The sequence below is a fragment of the Fimicolochytrium jonesii genome, assembly GCF_025526975.1.
Source record: "Fimicolochytrium jonesii strain JEL569 chromosome Unknown EV422scaffold_40, whole genome shotgun sequence".
Classification (NCBI taxonomy): Eukaryota; Fungi; Chytridiomycota; class Chytridiomycetes; order Spizellomycetales; family Powellomycetaceae; genus Fimicolochytrium; species Fimicolochytrium jonesii.
Window position 1 is genome coordinate 166,361 of NW_026515707.1, and position 18,099 is coordinate 184,459.

The window sequence follows — 18,099 nt, forward strand, 5'->3', positions numbered from 1 at the left end:
GCATGACTCTTGCGAGTTGCGTTTCCTCTCGCTTCCCCAAGAACCCCTTTTTTCGCTGTGGGGCCTTTTTGCGCTGGCATTGCTATTCGGACTGGCTGCTACCACGGTTTGTTGGAACCACCGCCCTCTCACATAACTACCGACGCTCATAGCATTCAGGGCGCTCACCCGGGATAAAGAGAGTTCGTCCTTGAACTTTCGAAGTAGTGGAAGGTTTTGTCAGAAAGGAGTCTTTCCAGGGTTTTGCATATCTTGTTCGACAACGGACCCACATCTCGATATTCGTGCTGAGCCGAGCGGATACTGTTGGCCAAAGCCGCTTGCTCTTCAATCGTCCTTTCTAACTTCATTCAAGTCGATTTCCACCTTCCCGGACAATTTTCCTCCCCCCGGCCCCCCGCATTATGACCGCCAAAAAGCAAACGTCCCAATTCTCTGCGCAAGCAGTGAAGCAACAAAAGCAAAACCACGAATTGCATCAAACGGCGGCCTTCTCTCTCTCCGCATTCGACAATGAAGCACCGAGGAGCGGCAGTGCCGGCACGCCCAGCTCAAGCCAGTATTTGGCTGCCGTGGCGCCCGGCGTAGGGTCTTTCCGGTTGCGTGTGTGGGACACCCGGACCTCGTCCCTAGCAGGCGAACATGTCGGTACTGCCGGTGCCACATGCACGGCGGTCTCGTGGGGTACTACTCAGGAGGGGTCTGCGAGTACAGAGGGAGAAAAGAAGAAGAAGAGGAGAAGGTCAGGAGCCCCTACCGCATCGACCGGCAACGAGCAGAAGGTGGTTGCGATGGGTCTTTCCAATGGGGAAGTGCAGATTTACTCCCTCGCGCATGGCAAGGTTGTCAGCACTCTGAGTGGCGTGCATACGGCTGGCGTGACGGATTTCGCGTTTGCGGCTGACGGCGTGCGGGGTTACTCTGCGGGTCTGGATGGGATAGTCGCCGAGTGGGACGTTCGGACTGGAGCGGAACTGGGACGGATGGTTGCGGATGGCAAACCGGTAAAGAAGGTCCGCGTGTCCAACGACGGCACGAAGCTGCTGACGGCCGGCCACGCTATTCGGTTATGGGATGTTGCTGCAAGATCGGTACTAAAGACATATCCTGGGCACGCGTCTGAGGTCATCAGACTTCAGTTCAGCGCCGACGGTGCGCTCTGCGTCTCGGCTGCGGAGGATGATAGGCACTTAGGTGTCTGGGACACTACCAAAGAAGGCACCAGTGATCGAATCACGTCTCTCACGATGGAGTCGTCCCCTATCCACATTGCGCTTTCGGCAAATAACGCCGTGCTGTCGCTAACGGAGGAGGGAGTTGTATATTTATGGGCGGATGCGGCAAAGACGGAGGTGACGGCCTCTGCGAGCAAGAAGAAGAGAAAGACAGCAAACCTATCACGACCAGCGGAAAGCAGCATTCGCATCGTGTCCACGGACGACAAGAAGCCATTACCCGTTCTAGCCGCCACGTTCTCTGACGACAAGGTTCTGATCGCAAGGGGACATGTGGTCAAACCCGCTTTCGAACGGATAGACTATGTCAACGACGACGGAGCATTGCACAACATCGAGCTGAGCCGCAAACACGTCCACTCCGTCCTCCTGGAACAGGAGACCGCCGTAGGCGCGTCTGGCGCGAAAGGATCGACCACCCCGTATAAGGAGGACCACAACACTCTAATCCTCGGAGCCGGTGACCTCCCACTCGACAGCTCCTCCCTCACCGGCGACGCGCATCTCCTCTCCAACGCCGAGCAGAACGCACTGAAAGAACCCACCCTCGAAGAGCGTCTCTCCGCCATGTCCGTCGCACCCACCGGCACAGACACCAAAGCGGCACGCAGCACCACCACCAAATCCCGCCGCCCGCCCACCGCCAACTCCCTGCACCAAATGCTCTCCCAAGCAATCCACACCAACGACATCCAGCTCCTCGAACAAGCCCTCCAAGTCCACGACCCCGACATGATCCTCGCGACCGTGCGCCGCCTGCCCCCCGCCCAAGTCATCCCCCTGTTAGACCAACTCCTCCTCCGCCTCCAAAAACGCCCCAACCGCGCAAAACAGCTCATCGAATGGGTCCGCGCCGTCGTCCTCGTCCACGCGGCTTACCTCATGTCCGTCCCGCACCTCGCCGCGAGTCTAGGCGCGCTGTACCAGTTGCTTGATTCGCGCGCTGCGGTTTTCCAGAAGCTGTTGAGGTTGAGTGGTCGTCTCGATTTGGTGGTTTCGCAGACTGCGTTGAGGAGTAAGGCGAGCGGGGGGGAGGTGCTCGAGGAGGAGCCGTTGGTGGCGTATGATGAGGAGGAGGAGACGGATAGTGAGGATGAGGAGGGGTTGGAAGGGGAGGAGGAGGTTGATGGGATGGAGTTGGATGAGGAGGTAAGGGCTTTGTGATGGAAACTGGCTGTTGTCGCTCAATGCTTGGGGCTTCCTTCCCTTGTGCGTTTGCTCATCTAGTTTTTCCCCTTTATCTCATACAGGAGGATGATGAAGAGTCTGAAGAAGAGGACGACGTCGATGAAGACGACGATGAAGACGACGAAGAAGAGGAGGACGAAGACGGCATGTAAAAAAAAACACAATAACACCCTCAATTCCACACCGCACAAGTCTATCATCCTCAAATCCGTACGCACGCACGCACGCACGAGTCAACCGCAACATCATCACAATAGACGTAGTATATATAGGCCACCATCACCACACGTAGGGTAGATTTCACGGGCGCCCGCCGTCCGCTGTCCGCTGTCATATCACACACCGTACCGCGTCCACAGCAACCACTGTCTCCATCCCTTTTTATTGTCATTCTTTATGTTTATTTCATCTTTTATTGGGTATGCATGTGTCGCAGCGTATACTTGGTTGAGCGTTCTCGGTCTAGCGGGTCGTTTGAGGAGGAAAGCGGGGATCGTCGAGGACGCGTTCGCCATCGCAGCTCTGATCGTAGCTAGACGTTTTCCCAGCCGCCGTTTCGCAAAGTCGGCCACCATTCCCAACGCCCTACCAGCCCCACACCGTCCAGCAGGTCACAGCAATAACCCTTCCTCCCTCCTGAACCGCTCCCGCCTACGCCCCCCTCGCCAACAGAAAGAATGTCAACCCCAACAACACCCCCACGCCCCTCCCCGTACACCTCCGACCCGTACCCGTGCAAATCCCTCGCCTGCGCCATCCAGGCATGCCTTATAAAGAGCGATTACGACCAGGCGAAGTGTTTTCGGGAGACTGGTGCGTTCATTGTCATCTTACAGTCTTGAATCAGGTGTTGGCTGATAACTTACTCCGCATGGGATGTTTAGAGGCGTTCGAGGCGTGCTGTAGACGGGCGAGGGAGGAGGGGAATGAGAAGGCGCGGGAGGCGTGTGGGTATGTGTGGCGAAAGTGGGGGAGGGAGGGGACGGTGTAGGGCGTGGGGCTTTCGGCTACCCGAGGAGGGAGATGTAATGTAGATGAGGAGGGGGTTGTCGTGTTGGCGTACGGCGGGGAGGGAGGTTGGGTGGAAATGGAGCAGGAATCCGTTCGTGGCTTTAGGTAGGGGCGAGGGAGGCGAGGGTTAGCTTTCTGTATCATGGGAGAGATGAATATCTGCGGCTTCGGCATCGCTTTGCCATCTTGGTAGATAGGGGAGCATTCAGACCACATTATAAAGCGAGCCTGGAAATCTAGGAAATATACTCGCCAAACTTGGGGGCTGGACGTCATTGCCCTCCCATTAGCCCTCAATTTTCTAAAGCTACATCCGTCGACTTATCGTTGACCTTCAAAATCCCGCCCATCTGGGCCGTCCCACTACGGGCATTGTAGATCCGCAGCGTTCGTGCCTCGGAGACGTCGTCGGCCAAACAGCTGTTTCGGCGCTCTACTGAGTCGTAGAAAGATAGCTTGTGAAGATAACCCGCGCTGCGTTCAGTTTTCGGTGGGATTCCGTCACTTGCACCCCGTGGTAGTTAGCCAATGACTGCCAAGTATGCCTCAAGTAGGCGGCACAGTGGCATTGGTTGCAATCTCACCCACCGTTCATCAGCAAGCATCCGCAACCTCCCGGTTGACCTGTGAACAAAACCCGCGCAACCTCTCGTCCATCAACGGAACATCCGCAACGTCCCGTTCCTTAGAAAACTTCCCTGATGCTGCAAACAGGCCCGCAAAGCGCATGGTCTCCGTACCTGGTACCAGACCTGTACTGCCAGAGCCAACCTGGGGTGCAACCTGTACTGCCAGAGCCAACCCCTCTTTCCACGCTCCCAACTCTGCCAGGAACCGGAGGGAAATAACTGGATGGATGTACTTACGGGCGCAATCTCAGTTTTGCAGGGTAGGGGCTTACCCCTGTCCAGATCTCGCTGGGAAAATCTGCTTCCGCAGTTGTTCTGGTCCGCGGTGTTTCTAAAACCTTAGCTGTCCATCCATTGACATTAACACGTTTGCCCCTTCAGACTTGAAGCACGGTGACATGATAGTCGGCATTGTCAATCTATATCAATAGACACTCGGTGTAGACGCTGTCATGCGAAAATGCGCATGCCGAAAGGTGTTCTTTCTAGGCCGACGCGTTCGGATGGAGACGCGTCAAAGACCGGTGGGAGTTCAGCACCTCCTCCTTTCTAAACAGAGCCCTTCCGACGTCCATATCTTGTACATAAACACACATCCACCCGCCTCCACCAAAAAATGCCGCCAACAAAGAAACCCGCATCCGCCAGCGGTGCCAAAAAGAAATCCAAGAGTAAAGAAGTAGGTGCGTTCCCTCCCCCTCTGTCTCTCTCTCTCTCTCACCCGGAGGCACGGGCGTGGTGGCCAAAAAAGGAATATCACATCCAACGCAGACTAACGCTTTCCGTTCAGTTGGCCAGGATCTGGAACTCCAAGAAAAATTCGTGAAAGCCGCAGCGGAGAATGAGGCGCTTACCAGGGAACTCGGTACGTGAAAAACAAAAACAAAACAAGCCCCCTCCGTCCATCTTCCGTGTTCATTTCATCACTCTCTTTCTCCCTCTCTTTCTCTGTGCATGTATTCATCCATGTAGCCCACCAATCCAGCCTCTCCCACCGTCTCCAACTCACCATCGAGTCCCAAGGTGCGCGTATAACAGATTTGGAGGACGTGGTGGAACGCAAGGGGAAGGATCAGATGGATCTGAGCACAGACATGGGGCGGCAGTATAAGGTGATGCAGAGAGAGATGTGTGCAAAGGTGGCGGGGGTTGCAGGGGATTGTGGCGGAGTTGGGAGGGAGGTTGGGTGTGTATGGGGCCAAGCAAAGGCGAGCAGAACGTCTCCATAAGAGCCCCCCCCCCCCTCACTGATCACCCCTCCCCCCCTTCCCCCCCCCGCCCCCTTTGATTTGTTTTTCAGCGGCCTGCCAAGCAGCCCTAGCAGAATCCCTCCGTGAACGCGCGCAGATCGTCGCTGAAAAAGAAGCCGTGCTCGAAGACCAGCACCAGAAGATGTCGTACATGTCTAACAAGTTTGAAAGCATGCTCAATGTAAGTATCACAAAAAACATCCATCATCCACGCCCTTCCACTCTGATGAACCTTATTTGATGCTTTTTTTTGGCAGGAAACACTAGGGAAAATGCACAAGAAACTCGAAACAGTCAGCCAGCGGTGGAAGGAGAGCGACAACATCCATCTGTCAGATGTCAACCAGCGGCGGCTGGCGGATTTTCATTTGACGAGGTTGATGTTGGGAAAGACTGAGTAGATCAGAGGGTGGGGGTGCTTGCAGGGATGGGTGTGATTGAGGTGTTGGGGATCGGGATGGACGATGATGTGTGGGTTTTGATTGAAAGGGGTGTATGTAGAGGGCTGAGACACGGTTGTGCAGGAGGGAACGGCACACGATATCCAAAATGGGATTGAATGAAACGAGCGAGACACCGTCCATGCATCGAATGCGGATCAAGCAGGTGCTCAGGCCGCGCGGTCACCCCATTGTGGCAAACTGTAACGCCCAGTGTAAGGAAAATGCTATGTATGTAGTAAAGAAGACTTGACCCAAAACAGAACAAGAAGCACTCCACTAAAATGTGCCAGCAACATCCCAAAAAAATGTGCGTTTTCTAACCCTGGAAAAGTCTGCCAAAACGCACCCTTTCCGGATGTTGCGCTCCAAAACCGAAGCTTGGACCCGTCCTCGCCAAAAGCTTCATAGGTGGCATAGCAACACAGCCAACCGAATTAGAAGATTAGAAGAGTCCGCATGTTCACCATTCATCGTAATTACACAAGGCTCCCTCCCCAACCAACTCCCATTTGCCTTCCACCATCATCATCCCACTCCTAGACATAGACATAGACATAGAAGCGAGTATATATGTGAAGTAACAACAAAAAACGGCTAGCAGCAACATTACAGTAGAGGGAGAGAGCTTCTCTGGAAAGCCACCTCGTGGACTGAACACCCGTCTAGATTCGGAATCAGTCGTGATGTGTTTGCGGTGGCTGTCACAAGCGCCCGTCGCAACTGAAGACCACGCCCGCCTCCGATCTCGCGGCCTCACGCACGCGGCGCCGCCTGCGAAATGCAAAAAAAGGGTGCCCGGAAAAGAACCCCCCCCAACTGCAACTGCTGCTTCCAAGTCAACCCTTCTTCCCAACGCCCACGCACAAAGCCCATATGCGAGAGGGACGTCGGTCTGTGCGTCAACCCCTCTCCGCTCCTCGACTCCCCCGTGTGAACGCGCACCTTACGCAGAAAAAACCCAGGTGTTCCATTTCTCACACTTCCGACCCCGGGGATAGTCTAGCTTGAGGTTTCAATAAGAGAAACCTATCAGAGACGACGATATGACGGTGCCGGCCACCCACCACCAGCCGGCTGCTGCTTCAGCGAAAAAGCAGCACACAGACACCCATTCGGCCCATTCTTCGTGTGGGAAGGAACGTGCGACACAGAAGGAACACCTCGGCAATACAACCGCGAATTCGACTCCGGCCGGCGCGTACAGTAACGGAAATTCAAATGGGAATCCTGCCACTTCGATTATGATTTGCAGGAATAAGCACTAGTAGGTATCGCGGGAGAGGCATATGGGAAGAGTGCGATACGAATGGGAGAGGGGACGAATGAGAGGGACAGACGGGACGCGAGTGAGATCGAGAAAGAGAGGGAGACAGAGAAAGGCGAATTACAGTAAGGCGGGGGAAAAACGAGCTGTTCGAGAGGCAGCGACCATTTTTTGGCGAGCGGAGCGAGGGTTGGGTGGCCCGGGCCAAGCGAGGGACAGCGACCGTCGGGTTTTGCTTGCGCGCGGCAACGAGCCCAGTGGAAGCTGATTGCATCGAGCGACATGAGACTCATTCCCTCTTAGGCTATCTACCGATTCGTTAGGAGGCTTCCCTGACATCTTTTTTTTCCCTCATAGTCCATACATTGCGAGCTATCACGGCCCATGGCTCTCGCTCCCATTAGAACTCCTGCAATCGTTGTTTACACTCAACAGCGACGTCACCACCGCTCCGCCCCCGCCGCCAATCGATCCCATCATTTTCCGGCACTTGATACATATCCGAACGTTAGTGGACGAGGCTTCAGAGACGGTCATCAAAGCAGCTGGTGGGCAGTCGATGCGAGGCTCCTCGGGTACAAATCCACTAGGGATACCCATGAACTCGCGAGATGGTGGTGGGTTTTCCTCGGCAAGGATGTCGGCTATCCGGCAGCATCGATTGAGAGAGATCGCGGTGGCGAAATTAGCTTCGGCGTATCGGTGTGATGAGATTGCTACCAGCGTGTTGACGATGCAGAGTGCTAGTGCACTTGATGATGTGGCCGTGAAGGTATGTTGGGAGAATGTGAAAGATCGATTGTATCACACACAGACCGGCTCACTCTGACTTATATCAGGTATTGAAGCGGGACCCGCATAACATGGACGCGATCTATGTCCACCACTTCCACGAAAAGATTCCCTCCCGGATGCTAGCCACCTCCACCGATTGCACCGCCATCGACAAACTGATCGCAGCATACCCCACGATCCCGGAATTCTTCCGCACGCGAGCCATGATCCATTCCTTCCGCGAAGAGTTTCCTTTAGCCCTCCGCGACTTCAAAACCGCCATTGCTCTCGCCAAAAAACGCAAACGCAACGTCAACGGCGTCGATTGCGAAGCCCTCGTGCACGGGGGGCAGGAATCCAAGCAGGCCTTCCATGTCGAATCCGACCAGGAAGGCGTGTGTTCCGAAGCGCTCTTGTATTTCCTCCGTGGCGCGTGTTTCCACCAGTACGCGATCCATCTGATTGATAAGGCGATTGATAAAGTCAACGACACGTATTTTGCGGAACAGCGGAGACGGAAGAATAAGAAGAAGAAGAAGGGACGAGCGAATAGGGCCGCGGCTGCTGCGAACGCCAATGGGACGACTCCTACGCCCCCGCTGGAAATGGCCACCACGGCGTCGCCGACGTCATCTTCGCCCTCGTCGGCCACCGCACCAGCGCCTACGGGCGCAGAGACAGCCCTCCCGACATGGCAGGACTACCGAGACGCCATGCAACCCTCCTCGCAGCTCATCGAGACGCTGGCCAAGCGGAGTATACGCGACTACCACCATTTCCTATCCTACTACCCGCACTCGCTCGACCCCTTCGCGTTCGCACCCTCACCCGCGAATAACACCACTAACCATTCCCCGCCGTCACCGCACACGGAAGCGCACGTCCCCGCCGCCGCCGAATCCGACTCATCACCGCCCATTGCGACCATGCCCGCCTTCATCAACTCCATTACGCACAAGTCGCTCACGAAGCTGCAGTGTGCGGCTGTGGGTGCGCAGCAGCCGGGTGGGAGTCCGCCGGGGACGCCGGGGTTGGAGGTGGATAAGTATGCGAGGGTGGAGAGGGCAGACAGGGCGGATGGGGGGGTTGGTCAGAGGATGGAGCCGAGGATCGATGGGGTGGCGCAGAGGATGCAGTCGCCGAGTCCGCCGCCGGAAATGGCTAGTTTGGGGACTTACCATCCTTTACTGGTACGCAATCTTTTTGCTTGCCGTTTACGCCTCACTCGGACTGTTGGCTGACGATTCTTTTTTGTCGCGTTACCTTCATTTGTATGAACAGCTGGAAGCCTGGTTCTCCCTCGGCGTCAACTACATGCTGACCCGCGACTGGCGCACCACCGCAGCCTGGCACGACCGCATCTCTCTCCTCCAAGACCAGGTCGAAGGCTACCCCGTCTTCCTCCCCGCCCGCAGCATGAGCCAGGCGGATTATATCGAGATTCTGACCTTGTTGAGGAAAGCGGCCAGGGAGAGGGGTGGGAAACGGGGTGCCGGAGGTGGAGCCGCGAATGGAAATACAGCGGACGGGAAGCCGCATCGTGAGGCGTCGACGAGGGATACTGATGGGAATGCGTGTAACGGCACGGGAAGTGGGCAACACACACCTCCCATCTCCGTAACACACACAACCCCCGCGACAAAACCAACCACCTACTGCTGCGAATGCATGTCCCACCCCCGCACCGCCACCGGCCGCGAAAGCGCGCTGATCGTCTCACAGGCCAACCCCACCCACAACCACACCGACTCCATATCATCATCATCATCATCATCATCCACATCACCTTTCTCAATGACAAACTCGGCTTTCAGCACTTCCGCGGGGTCAAACAGCACGATCAAGCAGTACCCGCTGCATACCAAACGCGCGCAGACGGTGGCGATGTGGTTGCAGGCTATGGTGCTTATTGAGCGGGGTGAGGGGGTTGGTAGTGAGGCGGGGGTTAATGGGAGTTCGGTTAATGGGATAGGGGTCAATGGGACCGGGGTCAATGGGACCGGGGCCAAGCCGACTGTGGCGAGCATTGAGGCGCAGTTGCGGGATGTGCAGGTTTGTTGAATCAGTCCTTTGCTTATGCGAGTTTTTTCGTGGGGCGCGGAGATGTAAGACTTATGCGGCTGGCTGTTTTATTTTGGCGATTTGAAATAGGACCAGATCAAAGTCCTGGAAGATAAAACTCGCGAACTGCTTGCGATTAGGCAGCTTGAGACGCGGACGGGTGCGCGGGCGTGAGACGGTCAAAGACTTCCGATCAAAGGAGGCACACTGATCCACAGCACGGCGGCTGGGACACGGAAGGAGATGAGACGAAAGTTCTCCACCAGCCCCATTTACCTCAACCATCCCCCACACCATGGCTTCACACCCCCTGACCCCCCAACCAACCAAACGTCTCTCAAACTCCCTCAAGGCGTAATGCTCTCTACCCCAGACTGTTTGATAATACGCATCGAAATTGCTTGCCCCCCTTGCTTTCTTTGTATCTGGTGGAATAAGGGATGGAATGAAACGGGCTGGGTTTATTTGTGGAATGGATTGTGCGCCGATATCGCCCACAAAGGGAGATGGTGTGACCCTTGATGTCGATTCTAGCCGCGGGGCTAGAGCGTAGCCTGCAGCCCCCCGTCCCTCAACGGACGAAAAAAGTCAGTGAAAAAAACGCCCATGGCACCTCTGTGACTGAATCGCCAAAATTTCATAAAGTTCACGTTGCTCGACGATACATGGGGGTAGATAGATACAGTTCGGGCGCGGATGTTTCTCGATCGCTGTTTTGGTTGCTGGGGGTACGAGTGTCGTGTCGTGTCGTGTCCATTCCTGTTTCTCACTTCTTTTTCTTCAATGCCTCGAATCCTGCGGTGGGGATCATGGAATAAGCAAGAGTGAGGACTCGGACTTGTCACAAGCCCCTCCCCCCCATCGCCCCTATGAAACAGACAAACACTCACGTCTCGTCAAATCATCGAAATTCGGCAACGTGTCCACATCCCCCGGCCCACTCCCGCCCTTCTCATCCCCGCCGAACCCGCCCGGCACGCCGGGGAAGTCGGGGGAGGAACCGCTATCCGCTGGTGCGGTTGGAACCACATGCGCGTTAACGTTTGGTGGGTAGGGTGATTGTTGTTGTTGTTGTTGTTGTTGCTGTAGTTGGGCGGGGAATTGGGTGGGAAACTGTTGTTGCGGGTAGGTGTAGGGGATGGAGCTGAAGCCGAAGCCGGAGCCGGTGGGGCCTGTGGGGATTGTTCTGGGGGGATTACGGGGTTAGTAAAGGTTTGTGTGGGGGGGGGGGGGGGGGGGGGGGGCGGGTGGCACTTACTCTAGCACGTTGTCCATCCCGATGCCGGCCTCATAGGGCACGTCGTACGCTTTTGCGATGGTTTTGAGGTATTGGTCGACGAGGACGGGGTCGGGGGTTTGCACTTTTAATTTGTGCACAATCTAAAGCGAAAGGGGGGATACCAGATCAACGGCGACAAATCATCAGACCAGAGCATATGTGGAACGGAAATGCCATGAATGCTGCATACCCGTGAATTGACGACATCGTTCTGGTTCTCCATGGCAGCGACCGCAAACTCTTTGCCGAACTTCATGATCAGCTGGTCCCGGACCATGTTGAGTTCTTTGACGTCGATTCGTGGCGCCGCGTAAATGATTGTGTTGACTGCCTCCGCTATCGCTTGGTCGCAGTGTCTGCAGGAAGTTCAAGGGATCAACGCTTAGCTTGTGCAATCAATGATGCGGCGAACGACGTCCTGCACATTCCGCTCCCGACAGGGATGTTGGGCTGCGGTGGCCAGGGCTCGCTTCGCTCGGGCTACGACGAAATCAGTCGGGCTCTGCCCGCACACCCTGGCTTCGCTCTACATCCCCTGCTACCCCTTCCCGCTAACATCGCTCGCGCTCCCTCCCACTCCCATCGACACCTACTTCATACTCTCCAACAACCCATATCTCGCCAACAACAATTCACTATAAAGCTCCAAAATCTCCATCGCCTCAATATTAAAGTCCTCGCGAATGATATGTTCCACTCTAACCCTCGCCGAGTCCTCTTTGCCCTTTTCGAGGAGGGAGGCTATTTCTTTGCGGGCGACGGCGTTGAGCTGGGTTTTCTTTTGTTGCAGGAGCTTAAGGCGGTTGATGCCGAGTTTTAGTTGTACCTGCGGGGAGGGAGGGAGGGGTGTTAGTGGGGGTTGGTGGGATGTTAGTGGTGGCGAGACGGGAGGGTACCTTTGTGCGGGTTGGGTTGAAGCCGCCAAGTCCCATCTTGAGGATTGCTTTCGGGGTGGAATGGAGGAAACCGGGGCGGGACTGGAAAGCAGTGGACGCTAGGACAGTGATGTATGGTCTAAGCGAACGGCGTAAGTATTGGAGGGTGTTGCGAGAGTGGTCGAGTGTGTGCACTGCGGGGGTGCCAAAGTGGGTGAGCCAAGAGGGAGAACACTTGGGAGGCCGCGAGAGAAAGCACACCTCGCAGTGACGGCACGCAGGCGCGCGTTTTCGACAGCATCCGCCTCAGGGCTGGAAGGAAGGAAGGATGGGACACACATCCCGTTTGCTGGCAGAGTGGCCTCGACTCTCAATCGCTCCTGCCGCCCGTGCGTTCAGCGGCAGAGCCCAAAATCAATATGGGCCCGCTGCCAATACGCCCCGACATATTTCCACGACCCAGAATTCCGGGGTCAGGCCATGCAGTCGCAATAATCAAAAGCCGTACATCCGCCGGACGAGTAGTTTGGGGAGGAATGCGGGCTTCCTTCAACGGTTTCAGGGGATAGGTGCTAGTGGAGGAAGGGAAAGCTCCTCCGCTTTCTTACATGTACAGTAGTCGTGCCTTGCCCCTACGAGGCTGCGAGTCCAGTGCTCCGTTCAAGTTGACGTGGACGTGTTTGTTTCGCGTCTTGTCCATTCCACGCGCAGGAACACCCACTCCAGTACTAGCATCTTCCTGCCCACTCCTCCCGTGGTCTGGCGAGGACACATTTATACAATCGCTCCATTATAATGTCCACCCCCTCCCTCCCATCCGACCTCGATTTTGCCCTCGACCTCAACTCCACCGCCACAACCCCACCAGAACCTGAACCCACCCTCAAAGAAACGCAACTACCTACCCATTCCTTCGATTTCACCGACTTGAATGATGCCACCGCCGAGGAAGCAGTGGCGGATGAGCATCAGCGGCAACAGAAGGAGTTGGATCGGGAGGTTATGCCGACGATAGAGCAACACGCGCCGCTAAAGGGCTTACCCCACAGCACACACGCTCATGTAGAATTCCATTCGGGAGAAGGGTGGGATGCGAAGGCGGATGAACCGCTTTGTTTGGCTGACCTGTCATGGAGTCAGATCGCGTGGGATAAAGTTTCATCGGACGGGAATGGGGATGTGCATACGCATTCAGAGGAGGAACCGGCGCAACACCCCACCCATCCAACAATGTCCGACCCGGCACCACCACCAACAGCAACTTCAACACCAAAACCCCCAATAAACCACACCCTCCTCCCCACCACCTCCCTCAACCGCGCCTCCTTCCGTCCATCCCCCACCAGCCCCGTCTCACCCATATCAATCAGCAACGGGAGCGTGCGATTACATGTCGCTTCGTATGATTCCTGGCCGCGGTCGGAGACGCAGGTGCGGAGGGGCAGGGGGAGGGTGTCGCGGTACATTCGGCCTGTTGAGCCTCACGAGGATGCAACCACGCCCGCCGGAAGGGAAACGGAAGTGGAAACAGAAGAAACGCGACAGGAAGAGGGAGACAGATTCCATCGGACCACGACCACGGCCCAGACTTCCCTAACAAGTCTCATCCGCACCTACGCCGAGCTCGATCTCCGCAAGAACGTCGACGCGTTCGAGAGGTGGAAACGGTCCAAATCGCCCAAGAAAGAGTGCCGTGCGGGGAGGTCGGGTCATGCCGGGTCGGTGGGCGCGGAGCAGGACAGTTTCGCCATCGTAAATCTGGAAGAAGAAATAACCCCCATAGAACGGAACCAACGCGCTTTCAAGGCCTGGCTTCATCAAAAGAACGCCGATAAACCCCCGCTACCCCACTTGCCCACCCATCCCCCACAAGAAGAAGACGAAGACTCGGAATCCCACCGTCAAGAAGCCGTCAAATCCGCCCGCATTCAAGCGCATATATCCGCCTGGCTGCAGACTAAGAAGGCGCAACGGATCCAGTCGCGTGTTCAAGTCGCTAAACAGCACAAACTACGGGAGGAAGAGGATGCGAAAAGGAGGGAGAAGGGACGGAGGGCGTGGGAGGCGTGGCGTGAAGGTGTTGACGGGCGGAAACAACATGCGGGAGAAGAGTGGGAAGGGAAGGAGAGGCCGGAGTGGGTTGATGTGGATATGGACAGCGGGGAGGTGAAGCCGACGGAGCCTGTGCGATGGAGTGGGTATATCACAACCACAACATCAGCAACGAAGAAGACGAAGATAAAGACGCACAATGCACCCGCAGAACTCCTCTCACCCCCACACCTCTACACCCCGCACGCCTCCAGCCCGGCCTACGCGCACAAATACCATCTCCTCATCGCGTCGGCTTCTCTCCCACCACCGGTGGATGATGAGGAGGCCAGGACGAGGGCGAGGGGGGTTGAGGAGGGGGTTAGGCGGGGTTTGGGGGGTGCGGGTGTTTATGGGGCGTATATGGTGGGGTTGGGAAGGATGGGTGGGGAAAGGAGGCCGTGGTATCCGCCTGGGACGGTGGGGAAGGGGATGCGGGTGTGAGTTTTGCACTGTTATAACGTGTACATTGATGTGCGGGAATTGGATTGATGAATGCTGGCGGCCAAACATGCTGCACTTGACATCCATTCGACTTTCTCGTCCATGCATCATCACATTTGCGAAAAAAGGTCGATATTTCCTCGCCGACCAACAATACAATACGAGATTCCGCCTCGTTCCGACCACTATACTTTTCCCAAGTGGGTATCTAATGGGTTGGACAGCAGACATCCCTCATATATGCCCGAACCCCGAATCCTCCAGGTCCCGCTTCTGATTCATCCAGTACTGTACAGCAAGTAAATAAGGAAATTTCGGTCAGCATTCGCAGACGTGTCCCAGTCTCCGCAAATTTCAACCAAACAATTGATTCACAAGACCCACCTGCCCCCAACAAAATCCAAAGAACCCCATATAGATGAATCCCGCGAGATAACATCCTCGCGCCACGGCCGCTGGGTCGGTGGGTACCTCGCCCTCTTTGCCTTCGACTAGCTCTTCGGCGTGCGCGTGGAAGAGGGCGCCGAGGAGGAAGAGGAAGATGATTCCGATTGCGCTTAGAACCGTGCTTTTGGTGGGGAGAACAAGGTGACGGTGCGTTGGTTAGGTGAACGCTTTTTGACGACCTCCCAAAGGACCTCCTCATCTCGCGTAAGAGCCGTCACCGTCCACCCTCCCCACCCCGCCGTTTCAGCCTACGCCCAACAAAGATTCTATGCTACTCACCAGCACATGGAGCACCCAGGCCCAACCACGATTGCCCTTCGTGCGATTGCCATCTTCCGCGCTTTTCGTCTGCCGAGAGTTGTGGGTGTGTTTTCCCAACCAGACGAGTGAGACTGCTGCTCCAACCGATGTATGTACGTCGGACTTTCACGGGTGAGGGTTCCGAACTGGACGGCGTTTCACAGTGTTTGCGTGGGAATGTGGATGTGTTCGTTACGAGACTGGTTACAAGGTGGCTTTCGTAGGGCGTAGTTCCGCGTCAGCTGACGATGAGTGTTCAGTGGAAGGCTTTGCCCTGTATGTGCCGATGTATCCGACAGACGCTGAAGGCCCTACTGTGGTGTGCTGTGTGGAAGAGAGGAAGTTGCAAGCACGCCTGCAGGATAATACGCCTGCGTCTGGGGTGATGATGTTGGGGGGGGGGGGGGCGGGGGGCAAGGACCAGGACAAGCCCCTCAAGGCGCAAGGGACTCCTCCGCGTCTCTCAGTCTCTCCCGCTTTCTGTCGGTCTTCTCCTTGTCCCTCCAGAAACAGCTCGCCCAACAGGTCCCCAACACCAACCAGTACGCACCCAGAAGGCGGCCGGCCATACACAGCGAACCCTTCGCTCACCACAGCTCACCACATAGGTATGGTTTGGAGTCGTCAATCACGAACGCAGCTCAGTGTGGAAGGACAGTTACGCTGACGTTTGACATTCCTTACGCGCGCGTCGTTGCGGGGACACTTTCACTCACAAACTGCTGATGTTCCCACGGCTTTCCACCAATAGACCTCTGCGGAGGCAATCCTCTCGACACTCAAACGGGCCATAGCATACCCCGCCTAGTCGGCTTCTCCCAGAACCATCAGACTCCCCGCATGTCATTTCCAACCGTCCAAACCCCTACCGCCTTCCCAACGTTCCCCGGAACAGCAGTCCCCTCTCCACCACCTCCCTTCACTGCCACGCCCCCCTGGCCGGATCCCGACGTCGATGAAGCCGACAATCCGATGCTTGCTTGCCCTGTATACCCCCTCGCATTACACAATTCCTACTTGTACGAGCGGCCGGGGTATGCGTATGCAATGCCGGCAGTGAGGAATTTGAAGAGGAAGGCTGGGGAGGGGGAAGGTGTGGAGATGGATAGTGGGAATGGGTGGAAAGGGAATGGGGTTGTAGGCAGAGAGGCGGATTTTGGGCAGCATCAACATTTTAAGCGTGTGAGGGTAGAGGCGATGGAAGGGCAGCCTGTGGTCGAGGAGAGGTATGTGTTTGATGGAGGAGGACATGCATTATGATGCTAGAGAGCTTTGTTCCCACGCTGATATTCTCCTCAGGCTGCTAAGTCGCTCCGCCGAAGATACATTCGCAACCCACCCGCCGGCGGATTTCCCACAACCGGATATCGCACAACATCGCATTCAACAACACCACATCCCACCACATCACGCCCCACAACAGAATCACATCCCATATCAAAACCCACTCAGCTCCATACGCATCTCCACCCGCTCCCCCCACCAACCCAACCCGCACTCACAATCAACCCCAGATGACATAGATCCCCACTTACAACACCCCAACCCATACGCTGACATGAACGCATATTTGTACAATCTGCACGAGACCCGTCGGCGGGCTGATCTGGAGGCTGGGCCATCGTTTGGGGCTACGCATACACACCATCAACAGCAGTATTCACCGCCGACTGAGATAGGAGGGACGGGTGACACCTATGAGGGGATAAATGAGATGCTGAGGGCTTTGCATTTTGCGAGGAGAGGGGTGGAGGGATGACCGATGGGAGTTGTATAGTCGGTTGGTCATGAAGGGCAACCAATCCGTATTGACGTGCTCAGCATATTGAATTGTGGTATCTGAATCACGAATACCATTTGCTTATCATAGATTCATCTACGAGTACAAACACTACCCATAAACACATGCATACAGTGGTTCATACGTATCGCCACATCATTGAGTGTGATTCTACATACGCACACTCATTCGTAGGCCGGGCGGATGTTCTCACACCTATCTATGGTCAGGGACGGCTATAACGATCTGCGCTATTCTGCAACCCCAGAGCGGCGGGTAATGGGGTCCTGATGTAAACCCAAGAACACAAGCGGATGTTGCGCGCACCATTCGCCAAAATGGCCTGATGTGTCCTGCGTCCTGCGTCTCCCTGCAACCCCGCTCGTCCTTCCGTTCGTATCTTCCCGGTATCCGCAGTGGCGGTCCTAATCGACGTACAGTCCCGCTCATCCTCAGCCCATAAGTAGTCCACCCAACCATTTTTCCCTCCTGCCTCGTCAAGCTCATTCCTCTGCTATCCCCTGTTTGGGAAGGTGTTTGGTATGTTCAAACTTCAGGAATGCGAATTCCGAACGTCGTTCGACGCTTTGGACAATTCGACTCCTCAAGACCCCTTCGGGCGGCAAGGGCATCGAATTCTCGAGAAAAGCAAAAAAGGAGGCACTGCGATTCGAACGCAGGACCGCCCGAGCTGCAATCGGGAGCTCTGCCACTGAGCCTATACCTCCAATTTGCTTATCGTCCCCTCTCACTCAATTATTTACAGTATACTAGGTCCTTCGCCTATCTACATGAATATCTCGCCCGAACATGTTGCGACATCCAGTCGCCATCGACGCTCACTGCCTTAACCGGCACGATCAGAGCCACCTCTATACACAGACTGTATCATGCTATCGGCCAGCAATCCCAACGCACGAACCTTCACCGGCGTCTGCCAACTCTGCTTCCTCGATGGCTGGTTCCAAGGCCACATGGTCACCAGCCCCAGCGGGCCCCTCTCCAGCGACTTCCCAACCACGTTTCTC

General features: G+C 55.8%; 9 protein-coding genes and 1 non-coding gene across 10 annotated transcripts; 7 read left to right on the forward strand and 3 right to left on the reverse strand.

The window, feature by feature from the left end:
- The first annotated feature begins 71 nt into the window (after positions 1-71).
- EV422DRAFT_547045 (WD40-repeat-containing domain protein) lies at positions 72-2,950 on the forward strand. Its single transcript, XM_053071577.1, has 2 exons — positions 72-2,384; positions 2,486-2,950. The coding sequence occupies exons 1-2, from the start codon at positions 405-407 to the stop codon at positions 2,573-2,575; spliced, it is 2,070 nt and encodes a 689-aa protein (XP_052921149.1). The 5' UTR covers positions 72-404; the 3' UTR covers positions 2,576-2,950.
- On the forward strand, positions 2,597-3,231 carry EV422DRAFT_329559 (uncharacterized protein). The gene has a single exon (XM_053066342.1). It carries the CDS (start codon positions 2,820-2,822, stop codon positions 3,195-3,197), a length of 378 nt encoding a protein of 125 aa, XP_052921150.1. The 5' UTR covers positions 2,597-2,819; the 3' UTR covers positions 3,198-3,231.
- A 1,382-nt stretch (positions 3,232-4,613) lies between these two features.
- Positions 4,614-5,714, forward strand: EV422DRAFT_623684 (uncharacterized protein; the record flags this gene model as incomplete). Its single annotated transcript, XM_053074239.1, has 5 exons — positions 4,614-4,746; positions 4,854-4,928; positions 5,036-5,224; positions 5,364-5,494; positions 5,571-5,714. Exons 1-5 carry the CDS (start codon positions 4,680-4,682, stop codon positions 5,712-5,714), a joined length of 606 nt encoding a protein of 201 aa, XP_052921151.1. The 5' UTR covers positions 4,614-4,679.
- A 1,658-nt stretch (positions 5,715-7,372) lies between these two features.
- Positions 7,373-8,270, forward strand: EV422DRAFT_478696 (uncharacterized protein; the record flags this gene model as incomplete). The annotated part of the gene is made up of 2 exons (XM_053067274.1): positions 7,373-7,792; positions 7,860-8,270. Coding segments are annotated over 2 exons (831 nt in total), but the record flags the coding sequence as incomplete, so codon positions are not given.
- A 754-nt stretch (positions 8,271-9,024) lies between these two features.
- Positions 9,025-9,976, forward strand: EV422DRAFT_329624 (uncharacterized protein). Its single transcript, XM_053066343.1, has one exon. The coding sequence runs from the start codon at positions 9,109-9,111 to the stop codon at positions 9,853-9,855; it is 747 nt and encodes a 248-aa protein (XP_052921153.1). The 5' UTR covers positions 9,025-9,108; the 3' UTR covers positions 9,856-9,976.
- Positions 9,977-10,621: 645 nt separating this feature from the next.
- EV422DRAFT_572075 (regulator of Vps4 activity in the MVB pathway-domain-containing protein) lies at positions 10,622-12,066 on the reverse strand (the record flags this gene model as incomplete). The annotated part of the gene is made up of 6 exons (XM_053073065.1): positions 10,622-10,650; positions 10,746-11,041; positions 11,114-11,235; positions 11,325-11,490; positions 11,728-11,960; positions 12,031-12,066. The coding sequence occupies 6 exons, from the start codon at positions 12,064-12,066 to the stop codon at positions 10,622-10,624; spliced, it is 882 nt and encodes a 293-aa protein (XP_052921154.1).
- A 306-nt stretch (positions 12,067-12,372) lies between these two features.
- Positions 12,373-14,544, forward strand: EV422DRAFT_581666 (uncharacterized protein; the record flags this gene model as incomplete). Its single annotated transcript, XM_053073383.1, has 1 exon — positions 12,373-14,544. Exon 1 carries the CDS (start codon positions 12,805-12,807, stop codon positions 14,542-14,544), a length of 1,740 nt encoding a protein of 579 aa, XP_052921155.1. The 5' UTR covers positions 12,373-12,804.
- Positions 14,469-15,705, reverse strand: EV422DRAFT_547059 (uncharacterized protein). The gene is made up of 2 exons (XM_053071578.1): positions 15,271-15,705; positions 14,469-15,112 (listed from the first exon to the last, which is right to left on the reverse strand). The coding sequence occupies exons 1-2, from the start codon at positions 15,321-15,323 to the stop codon at positions 14,899-14,901; spliced, it is 267 nt and encodes an 88-aa protein (XP_052921156.1). The 5' UTR covers positions 15,324-15,705; the 3' UTR covers positions 14,469-14,898.
- Positions 15,685-17,194, forward strand: EV422DRAFT_547063 (uncharacterized protein). The gene is made up of 2 exons (XM_053071579.1): positions 15,685-16,517; positions 16,591-17,194. The coding sequence occupies exons 1-2, from the start codon at positions 16,132-16,134 to the stop codon at positions 17,048-17,050; spliced, it is 846 nt and encodes a 281-aa protein (XP_052921157.1). The 5' UTR covers positions 15,685-16,131; the 3' UTR covers positions 17,051-17,194.
- A 532-nt stretch (positions 17,195-17,726) lies between these two features.
- On the reverse strand, positions 17,727-17,799 carry EV422DRAFT_t158. The gene has a single exon. It is a non-coding gene; the product is annotated as a tRNA-Cys (tRNA).
- Between the last annotated feature and the right edge of the window lie 300 nt (positions 17,800-18,099).